General features: G+C 47.5%; 1 protein-coding gene across 2 annotated transcripts in view; it reads right to left on the reverse strand.

Moving 5' to 3' along the window:
• Positions 1 to 2,768: 2,768 nt before the first annotated feature.
• CEBPZ (CCAAT enhancer binding protein zeta) overlaps positions 2,769 to 14,315 on the reverse strand; it is a 54,530-nt gene continuing 42,983 nt past the window's right edge. For both annotated transcript variants that reach the window (XM_073560124.1, XM_073560123.1), the window contains 3 exons: positions 12,223 to 12,284; positions 11,093 to 11,174; positions 2,769 to 2,973 (listed from right to left, as the gene is read on the reverse strand). In XM_073560124.1, the coding sequence (XP_073416225.1) occupies positions 2,843 to 2,973; positions 11,093 to 11,174; positions 12,223 to 12,284 (275 nt within the window). In that variant the 3' untranslated portion in view covers positions 2,769 to 2,842. The remainder of the gene's footprint in view (positions 2,974 to 11,092; positions 11,175 to 12,222; positions 12,285 to 14,315) is intronic.

Raw genomic sequence — 14,315 nt, forward strand, 5'->3', positions numbered from 1 at the left:
ATTAAAATTTAACTGAGCAACATAACTTTTTGGTTTGTAAGATTTATGCATCTGTTAATAAATCCTGCTCTTGTGTGAAGTTTGAAGGCTCTAACTTATTTGCATCTTATCAAACCTGCTAAATCTGCAGGGGGTTGAATACTACTTGTAGGCACTGTATGTGGCATGTATGTGGCATGTATGTGGCATGTATGTGGCATGTATGTAGCATGTATGTAGCATGTATGTAGCATGTAGTATGTATGTATGTATGTATGTAGCATGCATGTAGTATATATGTGTTATGTATGTAGTATATGTGTTATGTATGTAGTATGTATGTAGTATATGTGTTATGTATGTAGTATGTATGTGGTATGTATGTGGTATGTATGTGGTATGTATGTGGTATGTATGTGGTATGTATGTGGTATGTATGTGGTATGTATGTAGTATGTATGTAGTATATATGTGGTATGTATGTAGTATGTATGTAGTATGTATGTAGCATGTAGTATGTATGTAGCATGCATGTAGTATGTATGTAGTATGCATGTAGTATGTATGTAGTATTTTTTTTTTTTTTTTTTTTTAACATTTAACACATTAGCCGGATGATGGGACTACTACTGTCCCATCATTGGCTAATGTGTCAATCACTGTCATGGTAGCAGGCATCGCCAGATGGGACTTGTAGTCCCATCGGACGATGCTTGCACAGACCCCCGGACATCAGCACAGCCCCCCGGCAGGCCGGCACAGCCCCCCGGCAGGCCGGTACAGACCCCCACAGGGTGCACAGACCACCGGCAGGCCGGCACAGCCCCCCGGCAGGCCGGTACAGACCCCGGGCAGTCCACACAGCCCCCCGGCAGGCCGGCACAGCCCCCTGGCAGGCCGGCAGAGACCCCCGGAAGGCCCGAAATGACGGCGCATCATGATGCGCACACACCGCGCATCATGATGACGTCAGGCTGTCAATCAACTTTGAACTTCCGATGCTGACTTCCGATATTGAAAAAATATCGGAAGTCGGTATCGGAATTCCGATACTTGCGGTATCGGAATGCTCAACACTAGTACCAACAATTTTTACCACGTGTGTATACATTTTCTTATGCTGCCGGCACATTGCATTTTATTGATATATTCTGAGGTATGATACATTTATGTTCAATATTTGCTGCTGTGTGGTCTTGCCTTAAGTATCTTCATAAATATATTATTTTTATTGTGTGTGCCTCCTGTGCAATAACTTGCCCATGTACTTGATAATAAAGCCATTTTATGTATATCCAGCTTTTATTGTCCTATCTAGCAGTGCCTCGGCTCTCTTCCCCATTTGGTTTCTCCTGTTAATCAGAGTGGTTCTCCCATTTTCTGTCCATACAGACACCACTAAATATTTATATTTTGATACATATAAAATTTTTGGTGTTTAGTTCCTTTATACATTTATATTCTATTTATGATTGGACAGCGTCATTGTGGGTTGAAAGCAAATGCCCACAGAGCCAGACTAAATGAAACGAATTAGCCACCAGTAATTTCAGTGACCTGTATCTCCACAATTGAGTGGAGGAAAAAAAAAAAAATTATGTCCATCCCTGTTACTATGTCTAGGAAGGTACAGTTAAAGTTAAAATTGGTTAAAGGTCCTCTAACATCAGCTTGATGGTTTTGGACTATCAGTTCGAGCTATGGTTCATTTTCCTGAATTTTTTATACTTTTTTTATACTCTTTTTATACTTACACATAGCGAGATCGTTAGCGAGATCACTGAAAAGTCACAGGTTTTGTGACACAACAGCGACCTCGCCAGCGATCTCGCTACGTGTGACCCATGGCGGCGACCGGTCCCCCCGCTGCGATATCGCTCATCGTGCTGGAATGTCCTAGACCATTTTTTGATCGTTGGCGTCCCGCTGGCCAGCATGCATCGCAGTGTTTGACGCCATAACAACGACGAGCGACCTCGTTGCAGCATGCCTATCGAGGTCTGAGTCGTCAGAATAGCTGCTGTGTGACAAGGTCCCAACGACCGCCGAGGTCGTTATACGGATCGCCGTATCATTGTTGCGTCGGTGAGTAGATCTGCCTGTTTGAGAGCTTAGGCCGGTTTCACATTTGCGCTTCAGGGCGCATGACGCTGCATGCGTCCCCTATCTTTATCACTGAGGACGGAGGCCGTGCGCAGTATGCGTTTTTGCGGCGCCTGCGTCCTTTTGACGGTGCGCCGACCAGCGCACCGTCAAAAGGACGCAGGCGCCGCCAAACACATACTGCGCACGGCCTGCGTCCTCAGTGATAAAGATAGGGGACGCATGACGCATGCAGCGTCATGCGCCCGGAGGCGGAGCTACCGTCGGCTGTGCGCAGGCCGTCGCTGCGCCCTGAAGCACATATGTGAAACCGGCCTTAGTGACCATGTAACGACGTACCAGCGATCCTTACCAGGTCGTATCGTTGGAGCGTCACTATGTGTAACGGGACCCTTAGGGTGCAGTCAGATGGCCATATTACTCACTCGAGGATCGCACTGCAATACTCAGACTGGCCTTTGGCTCTCCCGATCTGAGTGTTACAGCTGCATGTCACACTCAGGACAGAGGAGCAAAGAGCCAGTCCAAGGATGTGATCCTCACGTGAGTAATACTGCTGTCTGACTGTACCCTTAATATGAGAGTGGTGGTGGAGTTTATATAATGACATTGTCTTGACTGTATTATCTTTAAAATAAAAAAAAAAAAAAAATCAATGAACATTCACTAAACATTAGATCCGTTAATCTTTTTCTCACAATTAATTTAATACATAAAATTGAAAGTGTCCGAAACATACAAAATACACAACAAAAAGTGTTTATTTTTTATTTCTGCCCTTTTTATGAATTTTTGTTTGATTGAATTTTCTTTTTTTCTTGATGATATTTTTAGAATCTCTGTTGTGAATCCAGTCGTCTCGTTGTGCTTCCCACTTGAGTTGCTTGATACCTTGATTTAGAAATAAGGGTGTTAGAACTATGGTATATCACTGGAACCACAAGTAAATACTGTTTCTTTTAAGACAAAATGCTTTTACTTATAATGATAGAAACATACAGGATAATAACCAGTGTAACAGTGAAACTAGGCATAGTAGAGATAAAGCTACCAATCATAAGTAAAGGGGGTGGCCACCATGTCATAAACCCCTTTCATGTGAACATTAACTGCCATAAATACAATTAGCTAGAAGGCGGTGATGGAAGCAGGATGAGTAACAGCAACGCTGTTGCACACCCTCTCTCTGCACACTCAAATGAATTGTCATCAAAGTGGCGGCGCTGGTGTCACTCACACAGCTTCTATCACTGTCCCTTGAGGACAATTCATTTCGGGCAAAGACTGCAGTGTTAGAAGCAGTGATGGTGGTGGCAGATGAAGATGTGATCACCTCTACTGAAGCAAAATGTCTGTGTCATCAGTGGATGGAAGTGACAAAGTATGGTAAATGACCATAGCACCACCCCTTAGGGAAGTCCTGTTTCAGGAGGGGCTATAGACGCTGCAAGGAAGTGAGTGCAGCCCCGGCCTCCTGTAATGTCTAATTTGAGACTCCTCTCAAAAGGAAAAGTCCAAGAAGGGAAAAAAACAAAACAAAAAAAACCCCAAATAATGTAGGGAGAGATGTAGGGAATTTAATAATAAAGCTAATTACAAAAGTGGTTAGGGCTTACTTGCAGCCCAGCGCAAGGAATGATGAGAAATGTAGGTAGAGGGGAGCAGAGGATTCTGAAGAGAAAGTAATGACTGATAACAGAGCATGTGCCAGAGCACACCAGGTGAGGGAGAAAAGTATAAAATAACATGAAAATTGGCAGAAAAGGTAAATGCGGATCTTTAACCCCTTTCATGACCCAGCCTATTTTGACCTTAATGACCAGGCCATTTTTTGCAATTCTGACCAGTGTCCCTTTATGAGGTAATAACTCAGGGACGCTTCAACGGATCCTAGCGATTCTGAGACTGTTTTTTCGTGACATATTGGGCTTCATGTTAGTGGTAAATTTAGGTCGATAATTTTTGCGAAAAAAACGGAAATTTGGCAAAAATTTCGCAATTTTCACATTTTGAATTTTTATTCCGTTAAACCAGAGAGTTATGTGACACAAAATAGTTAATAAATAACATTTCCCACATGTCTACTTTACATCAGCACAATTTTGGAAACATTTTTTTTGTTAGGAAGTTATAAGGGTTAAAAGTTGACCAGTGATTTCTCATTTTTACAACAAAATTTACAAAATTTTTTTTTTTTTTTTTTTTTTTAGGGACCACCTCACATTTGAAGTCACTTTGAGGGGTCTACATGGCAGAAAATACCCAAAAGTGACACCATTCTAAAAACTGCACCCCTCAAGCTACTCAAAACTACATTCAAGAAGATTAACCCTTCAGGTGCTTCACAGCAGCTAAAGCAATGTGGAAGGAAAAAAAACAGGATTTTTGGGTTGCTTACCGTAAAATCTGTTTCTCGTAGCCTTCATTGGGGGACACAGAGACCATGGGTGTATGCTGCTGCCACTAGGAGGCTGACACTATGCACAAAAAAAGTTAGCTCCTCCTCCGCAGTGTACACCCCACCGACCGGCAGGGAATTCCTCAGTTAGTGAGAAAGCAGTAGGAGAAGTAACAGAATAGATTGGTTACAGTTGAGTTTTGTTCTGTTTTCAATCAACCAAAGCAAGAACAGGAGTTGTAGAACATGGGAGGGTGCTGTGTCCCCCAATGAAGGCTACGAGAAACAGATTTTACGGTAAGCAACCCAAAAATCCTGTTTTCTCGGTCGCCTTATTGGGGGACACAGAGACCATGGGACGTCCCAAAGCAGTCCGTGGGGTGGGAAAACAAACTTCCATCAGGCCAGCGGACTCACCACCGCAGCCTGCAGAATCCTACCTAGGCTGGCATCCGCCGAAGCGTAGGTGTGGACTTAGTAGAATTTCACAAACATGTGAACCGAAGACAAGGTTGCAGCTTTGCAAAGCTGCAGCGCGGAAGCTCTGTGGCGTACCGCCTAGGAGGCACCCATTGCCCGGGTAGAGTGCGCTGTGATCCCTGGAGGAGCCACTCAATGCTTAACCCGGTAGGCCTCCAAAATTGCCGATCTGATCCAGCGAGCAAAAGTGGCCTTTGAAGCTGGGTGACCTTTCCGCGCCCCATCTGGAATGATGAAAAGACTGTCTTTCGCAAGGAAGTCATCCTAGCTAGATAGACTCTCATCGCCCTGACCAGATCCAGCTTGTTCAAGGACCGCTCCCGAGGATGAGTTGGATTCGGACAGAAGGACGGCAGAACAATATCCTCATTGAGGTGAAAAGAGGACACCACCTTCGGAAGGAAAGAGGGCGGAAGCCGCAGAAGTACCTCATCCTGGTGAAGTACCAAATAAGGAGAGCGGCAAGAAAGCCGCCAATTCCGACAGGCGCCGGATGGAAGTGATGGCCACCAGAAAAGCTACCTTCCAAGAAAGGAGAGAAACGGAAACATCCCTGAGAGGTTCAAAAGGAGGACCTTGCAGAACCTCAAGAACCAGATTAAGATCCCATGGATCCACGGGCGCTCGGTACGGAGGAGCCGTGTGAGCCATGCCCTGAAGAAAGATTTTGACCTGAGGGCGGGAGGCCGTCTTCTGAAATAAAATGAACAGCGCCGAAACTTGACCCTTCAAAGAACTGAGGGCAAGCCCAGCATCCAGCCCTGCCTGAAGAAACGCCAGAACAGAAGGGAGCGAAAAACACATGGGCGCGATGACATTGGCCTTACACTAAGTGAAATAGGTCTTCCAAGTATAGTAATAAACTTTGGAAGATGGCTTTCTGGCTCGGATCATGGTATGAATTACTTGATCGGAGAATCCTGCCCGTTTCAAAACCTTGGTCTCAACAGCCACGCCATTAAAGTGAGCGGCCGAGGATTGGGGTGGCAAATCGTGCCTTGAGACAGCAGATCTGCCCTGTCTGGAAGCTTCCAGGGGGCATCCGCGAGAAGGTTGGCAATGTCCGCGAACCAAGACCTTCTGGGCCAATTCTGCGATGAAAATGACTGGAATGCCTTCTGCTTTGATCTTCAACAGCTTGGGAAGAAGAGGCAGGGGAGGGAACAGATAGGGAGTTCAAACTGTGACCAAGGAACGGCCAGAGCGTCGGCGCCCACTGCCAGAGGGTCTCGAGACCTGGAACCAAACTGTGGGACTTTCCTGTTGAGGCGAGACACCAGGTCTACATCCGGGGTTCCCCATCGACGGCAAAGCAGATGAAACACCTCCAGATGTAGGGACCAATCTCCCGCCGTGAGACCCTCGCGGCTGAGAAAATCGGCGGCCCAGTTGTCTACACCGGGAATGTGTACCGCGGAAATTGTCGGAACGGAAATCTCTGCCCAATGAATAATCTTGGACACTTCTGCCAGGGCTGAGACACTTCGTGTCCCTCCTTGGCGGTTGACATATTCCACCGCTGTGGCATTGTCTGTCTGAATCCGGACAGGCAGGCCCCTGAGGAGCCTCTCCCAGTGGACGGGAGCCAGATGGATCGCTCGTATCTCTAGGACGTTGATCGACAGAGCTGATTCCTGAGTCGACCATCGACCCTGAACAGTGTGATTGCGGAACACTGCACCCCAGCCGAGGAGGCTGGCATCCGTTGTTACAATCTGCCAGTGAATGGGAAGAAAAGACCGACCCAAGAGGATGAGAGGTGACGTCAACCACCAGTTGAGTGACCGCTTGACCCGGTATGAAAGTCGAAATGGGTGATCCAGGGAAAGGACAGACCTGTTCCCCCGAGACAGGATGGCGTGTTGGAGAGGTCTGGAGTGAAATTGGGCAAAGGGAACCACCTTTATTGCCGCCACCATCTTCCCCAGGACTTTCATGGTTGTTCGGAGAGATGGAAGTCGTATGATCTGCAACAATCGTACATCCCGCTGCAGAGAGCCAATTTTTTCTTGTGGGAAAAAAACCCTCGAACGCCGAGTGTCGAACAATAGACCCAGAAACACAAGACGTTGTGTCGGGACAAGACAGGGCTTCTTCCTGTAGACGAGCCACCCGAAATTGGACAGGGTGTTGAGGACGATGGTAAGACTTTGGCGAGCTTGATGAAAGGATGGAGCTTTGATCAGAATGTCGTAGAGGTACGGAAAGAGAAGGAGACCTCTGATTCTCAACAAGGCCATCAACGCCGCCATGATCTTTGTAAATACTCTGGGTGCGGTGGCGAGACCGAACGGCAGTGCAACGAACTGGTAATTTTCCTGGCGAATCGCACAACGCAGGAACTTCTGATGCCCGGAGAATATGGGAAGATGTAGATAGGCATCTTGAATGTCTATTGAACACATGAACTCCTGCATCTCCATGAAAGCGATTACCGACCGAAGAGACTCCATTCGGAAGTGACGCAGTCGGACTCTAGTTGAGTAACTTGAGGCCCAAGATGGGCGAACTGTCCCGCCTTCTTTCGGTACCACAAACAGGTTTGAATAAAATCCTGTGAAACGTTCTGATTCGGGAACGGGCACAATCACTCCGGAATTGAGGAGAAAAGCGATGGACGCAAAGAACCCCAGAACTAAGGCAGGATCCTTTGGAGGTCGGGACTCGAAAAAACGATCCCGGGGACAAGAAACTAAGTCTATCTTGTATCCTGATGATACAACTTCCCTGACACAAGTGTCCTCTACTGAGGCAAGCCAGACGTCTCTGAAGAAAAGGAGTCGACCTCCTAATTGGGAAGGACCCCCGGGGGTCCGTTGATAGACATGCTGATGTGGACCGTCCAGATCTGGACCTGGAGGATCTGACCTGGGAGGAGTGAGATCGCCAGGAAGGACTGGGTCTGAAAGGCACCTTCTTCCTATCCTGGCATGCCTGCGGTCTCTGTTGGTTAGAGAAGTTCTCTGCCGTATTGAAGCGGCGGAAAGACCGAAAGGGCCGAGACTGACGTCTTAGCGGAGGTCTGCGAGGCTTGGACTGAGGGAGGAGGGAACTCGTGCCCCCAGTGGCGTCCTTAATAATCTGGTCCAGCTGGGATCCGAAGAGCCGCGCTCCCTGAAAAGGCAGATTGGAAAGGGACTTTCTTGAAGAGAAATCCGCCTGCCAAGCTTTGAGCCAAATTGTACGTCGGACTGCCACCATGTTGCTTGACGCCTGAACTGCGCAGGACGCGGCATCCAAGGAGGCAGAGAGTAGATAATCCCCTGCATGGGAGATCTGGTTGGCCTGATCAGCCAAATGCCCTGGTTGGGCCTTATCTAGGATGCCCTTGCGGAGATCCTCTGCCCAAGTGGCTATGGCCTTCGCTACCCAAGTGAAGTGAAGGCTGGGCTTAGCACCGCTGCAGCCACTTCAAATGCTGACTTTGCTAAAGATTCTATAATTCTATCATTAGAATCTTGTAACGACGTCACACCTGAAATCGGGAGGACCGTGTTGTTAGAAAGTCTGGACACGGGTGCGTCTACCGAGGGGGAAGCAGACCAGTTATCGGTGAGCTCTTTGGCAAACTGATACAGCACGCCGAGGCGCTTCCCTCTTTGAAAGCGCCTGGTCGGGTTTTCTCTTTCCCTGGTAAGAGTCTTGCCAAACTCAAGAGTGGAGGCGAAGACCCTGGAAGGTGTTTCTGCCCGTCTGAACGAAACCTCCTGATCTGAGGATTTTGCAGGGGAGTCTGAGATTTCGAAGGTGTGGTGAATCGCAGCAATGAGGTTCTGTACTGTAACCTTCATGTCCGCGTCCTGGTCCGAATCCAGATCTAAAAACGCTTCACCTGACTCGGGTGAGGAGGCACGGGAGGGCGACTGCTGGGAATGACTATGTGGGGATGTGAGGCCAGGAGAGGATTCCGGCCGGAGATCCTGCCTGGGTCTTTTGCGGCTTCTGCTGGCTGGCTCAGATGGAATGTCTTGCAACCTGCTGGACCCTGCAGAAGTGTCCAGGGGCAACCTATCAAGAACGGCCACTAGGGACTGAGACACTCTGGTGAGGTCTGCCACAGATTGTGAAAGAGACGAGGCCCAGCCAGGGATGGGGAATTCGCTTTCACGTGGCACAATAGATGGCTCCTGAACGGGGTCAGGGAAGTTTGCGATTGCAAGAGGGGCATGCGACGAACTGGACTAGAGTGCCCGTGGGGGCCGGCTACGCTCAGACTTAGAGTTAGACATAAAGATGGAACAGAAGGACCCTGAAGACAAGCCAGAAGGTTGGGGAACAGAAAGGCAGAGGAGGGTGTCAGTCTGCAGTTGCAGAACTACTCACGGTCCGGTGTCCCCCAAAGCGCTGTACCAGGCTTGTGAGAATTGCAGGACCCCAGCAGGGGATAGCTGACATCTGTCTATCGTCTCCGGCTGACAGGCTGCAAAGATGGCGGCAGCCTGAGGTGGATGAAAAAACGCGGTTCAGGAGGGCCAAGAAGAAGGGCGGAGTTAGCCAACTGAACTAAAGGAAACCGCCCCCCTTACCCAGCCACAGGCCAAGAGAGGCGGTGGGAGGGCCTAGGAACGGGTGGGAGCGCAGCTGGCCTATGAGTGGGTGGGGGGCGTGGCCGCGACGGGCGCGAAGGCCTAAAATGAAGCCGGGGATTAAATTAGAGACGGCGGCCGCCTGTCAGCAATGGGCGGCGCGGAAGTGCCACAACTCTGCAGCGTCCACACACAACGAAGATGCCGCCAGAACCGCGCCGGAAGATGAATCCCCCGATGAATACAGGCGGGGGGGAGACAAGGCCCGCACCGCAGTCGGGGCCTAGGTGAAATGCGGCGACCGTCGAAGGCGCGGGCCGCATCCTGCAGCGCTGCCTTGGTGCCGCTCCAATGTATCCTTGCGGTGGTTTGCTCCGTGCGCCGCGCCTCTGCTCCAATAAAGGTACCTTCTTTATCCAACGCTGTCTGTTAATCTTTCCCGTGTCTGCGCCTCTTCCGACCGACAGGCTCTGGTGGGCGAGTGGGTGGAAGGCGTTTGGCAAGGACCATCCGTCGCTGGCCCGCATCTGCGCCGAGCTTCTGGTCCGCACGGAGAGCTATGAGGATACGGGGTGGCAGTACACGCCGTACTCATAGTCTCTTTGTGGGAGTACAGTTGTGACTCTTCACACTGTATCCCTCCGGAAACCTGAAAAGGAACGACGCACACTGAGGTAGATAAGGGTCTAATGAAAGACCCGTGTCCACCTCCTACTGACACTAAGCTAAACTGAGGAATTCCCTGCCGGTCGGTGGGGTGTACACCGCGGAGGAGGAGCTAACTTTTTTTTGTGCATAGTGTCAGCAGCATACACCCATGGTCTCTGTGTCCCCCAATAAGGCGACCGAGAAATGGACATTTTAATTTTTCCAACAAAAATTTTCTTTTAGCATCAATTTTTTCATTTTCACATGAGTAACAGGATAAAATGGATCCTACAATTTGTTGGGCAATTTCTCCTGAGTACACCGATACCTCATATGTGGTTATAAACCACTGTTTGGGCGCACGGCAGGGCGCGGAAGGGAAGGTGACCCCGGGCACCCAACCCGCAGGAGGGCAATTTATAGCATGACGCCTACGTAGGCGTCATGGGTCGTTTGGGCACGACTTTTCATGACACTTACGTAGGCGTCATGGGTCGTGAAGGGGTTAAAGGCATTTAGGGAAAAAACAGTATCTGAGTCTGGGTAGTCGACAACCTCTTAAGTCTTTTCATATTCTACAGATGCTTGTTAGCTAATATGTCAATATATCACAACTGGTAGTGTACATACAGCTGCTTAAACGAAATATACAATAAAAGTCACGTTTACACTTTATGTCCAGCACACAGTCACCAAATTTATGCTCAAACAGAAACCAAGAGAGAAAACCCATGGTCATGTTCATACATGACATGCTACAGATTGTCTTTGATAAGCACTTTTCATCCCTTATCTGCTTTCTATTGAGGTCTTCTCACACGTTTCTGCTTAGGTTACGCTCATGCATAAGGACAACATGGAGCAGTACAGTATATTGTTTGTTTGAAGTCAACCAAATTTAAGTAAACTTTTTCTATAAACCACATACATGATTGATGTCCGTCACATATATACTTACTTGCATTTTCCTTATTTGACATAGCATTTATTCCAATGTTGTCAAATTTAGAACCAGTGTTGTCGTCTAATAGATCCCCGAACTGAAATAAAACCCAAGCATTAATGTTTACTTGAAAACACTTTTTAATGATTGAAAAATCTTAATCATTTATACTTCTTGTTTGTGATGAATATACTGTATATACTTGAGTATAAGCCGAGGCACCTAATTTTGCCACGGAAAACTGGGTAAGCTTATTGACTCGAGTATAAGCCGGGTATGCATTGTCCCCTCATCCCTAAACTGGTATGCACGGCTCCCCCGTCCCTGTCCAGGTATGCATGGCTCACCGTCCCTTTCTTGCTATGCATGGATCCCCGGTCCCTGTCCAGGTATGCATGACTCTCCCATCCTGTCTTGCTATGCATGGCTCCTTGTCCCCCATCCTACTCACCCACCAGCATGCCCTTGGAGCATCTTCCAGCAGCTTTTCTGGCGCGATCACGTGGCGCTGCTCATTAAGGTAATGAATATGCACTCCACAGCTATGGGAGTGGAGACGCGTGCATATTCATTACCTTAAATGAGCGGCGCCAAGTGATTGCGCCAGAAAAGCTGCTGGAAGATGGTCCAAGGGCATGCTGGTGGGTGAGTAGGATGGGGGACAAGGAGCCATGCATAGCAGGACAGGATGGGAGAGTCATGCATGGCAGGACAGGGACCGGGGATCCATGCATAGCAAGATAGGGATGGTGAGCCATGCATACCTGGATCCCGCAGGAAGTGCTGCTGGAAGCCGGAACCATGGAGATGCTGTAAAGACGCTGGGACCACGCTGGGACCACCAAGATGCTCCAATGGCACGCTGGTGGGTGAGAAGGATGTCTTCTGGAAGCCGGCAGCTGTCACTGTGCACTGCTATAAAAGAAATGAATGTTAATTTCTCTTTAGCAGTGGGCACAGTTACAGCAGCCGGCTCCTGCCTCCTGTGACCCCCTGCTCCGCCGCTTCCCCGCTGGCTTTCTAGACAATTGACTCATGTATAAGCCGAGGGTGGTGTTTTCAGCACAAAAAAAATGTGCTGAAAAACTTGGCTTATACACGAGTATATACGATAATTAAAAAAATTAAAAAAAAAAAATTAATACCTCCTCTGCAGCAGCAAACATCTCATCTTCTTCCAAACGTCTCTTCTTTCCTTTTTTGAAATCTGTGTCATAAAAATATATAAAATCATTAAATGACAGTAAGCATCAGTAGAAAATAAAATTATTCTTCGGTCCTATAGGAAAATATCACTCTTGTAATCATTTGGCCAGGCTTCTTTGATACACGAGAAATAGAAACATGGAAAAACTGCATTCATACGATTGTAGTTTTTAACATTAAGAGAAGACAAGTTCTAACATGCTGATCCAGGGGAAACAAAAACATCATGAGGCAGATGCTAAGTGCTAGTTGGCAGTAATGACCGGACTGGTAAGGAAGAAAGGACCAAGTTTGGAGAAAGGAATCGCCAATGAAGAGAAGGAAGAAAACAGTTTAGGTCCAGAGCCCGTTAATTTGTTTAATCTAGCCAGAATGACTCATCAAAGGGGAGTGTGTGGGACAGGGCGAAGGGCAATCAGGTCCAGTAACTACATGAAATCACTGTATTTTAAGGCCCCAATTGTCATTATTGCCTTTGTGCCCATTTTAAATCAGAGGGAGGGAGGGAGAGGTGCCCATTTTAAATCAGAGCGAGAGAACATTTTATGTGCCAGAATGGAAAACTAGCAGTTAAATTAAAGGAAGAGAAATTTTCTGGGCATGCTCAGTTTAAAAAAACAAAAAAAACCAGAATCCGTCGCCGGATTCCGTCTTCCATTATAGCCAACGACGGATGGCGCTGGATCTGTCGCTGTCCGACTTTTCGACGTAGACAAAAAACGTTCCTATGTCCGTTATCTCCGGACGACGGACAAAGAATTTCCGACTGGAAATGTGCGCCCATCCGTTGCTAATACAAGTCTATGAGAAAAAAAAACAGATCCAGCAGCATCAGTCGCTGGATCAGTTTTTTCAAAAAACGACGGATTGTGACTGATGGCAAAAAACTGATGTGTGAAAGAGGCCTATATACAGAGCCACAGTACAACATCAATTATTTCTAATGGATACATTGTAATTCTGTAACATGGGAAACTATAAATGCAGGAAACATGGATTCTAGCTCGATGGTTTTGCAGTATATTCCTCCCACAGGTGGCACACGAGTTCGTCAGGCAAACCGTGAAAATCCTTTGGCAGGGGAGCTGGAATCCACGTTCCAATCATTCTTGTGTGTTAACCATGCTATCATTATTGCTTCCTCCCAATTAGTGGACGTACTTCACATGTCAAAAGCTCTAATGACAACTATATTTTTGGAACTCAAAATATGACAGACATCATGTCAGTTGTTTGAATCTGAAATTAACTGACTGTCATAGAAAATATTAAAATCTCAAAGTCCCACTAGAGAGGGGGGCATTTACCCCCCTCCTCCTCTGTCACACAGAAATGCAGCACAGGACAAGAGCTTACAATCTGAGTTTATAGTCTGAGTCTCTTAGAAATAGACACTAAACAGAGAAGTAGTGAATTACACAGTTTAACAAATGGGGAATGAGTAAGACTTTGTTGTATATATTGCAGACAAAGAGAAGTGAACTATCCTAATTAAGGCTAAGATCACACTTGCGTTTGGCTGGTCTGCGTATGGCTGCGTACTTCCTCCCTTAAGCTCCACCCACCTCTGCATGCTGCCTTCCCGTGAGATCAGCGGGCACGTCCGCATACAACGCAAGTCCCTGCGTACCCAATGTTAAAGATAGATGCACAGGACGACGTAGGACGCATGCGGAGCTTAAGGGAGGAAGTACACAGCCATACCCAGACCAGCCAAATGCAAGTGTGAACTTAGCCTAAAATGCAGGAGCTCCTTAAAGGACAAGAGCGCCCAGGTGACTGAACAAGGAGGTCTATTGTGTATGGACAGAAAGGTACAGATTGGACAAATAGTTAAGACAGGAAAAGACTTAAGTTTTGGAGAGGATTAAAGTGGATGCCTCACACACTTTAGAGAGCTATTGTGCTTCACAGGTGCACATTTCTTTCATTCAATCATCTTTGGCTGACGACTGGCACAGATAGAAAAGAATGTACCGTATATACTCGAGTAAAAGCCGACCCCCCTAATTTTGCCACAAAAAAAATGGGA

Source organism: Dendrobates tinctorius, unplaced genomic scaffold (assembly GCF_039654945.1).
Source record: "Dendrobates tinctorius isolate UK_male_01 unplaced genomic scaffold, ASM3965494v1 ptg000293l, whole genome shotgun sequence".
Classification (NCBI taxonomy): Eukaryota; Metazoa; Chordata; class Amphibia; order Anura; family Dendrobatidae; genus Dendrobates; species Dendrobates tinctorius.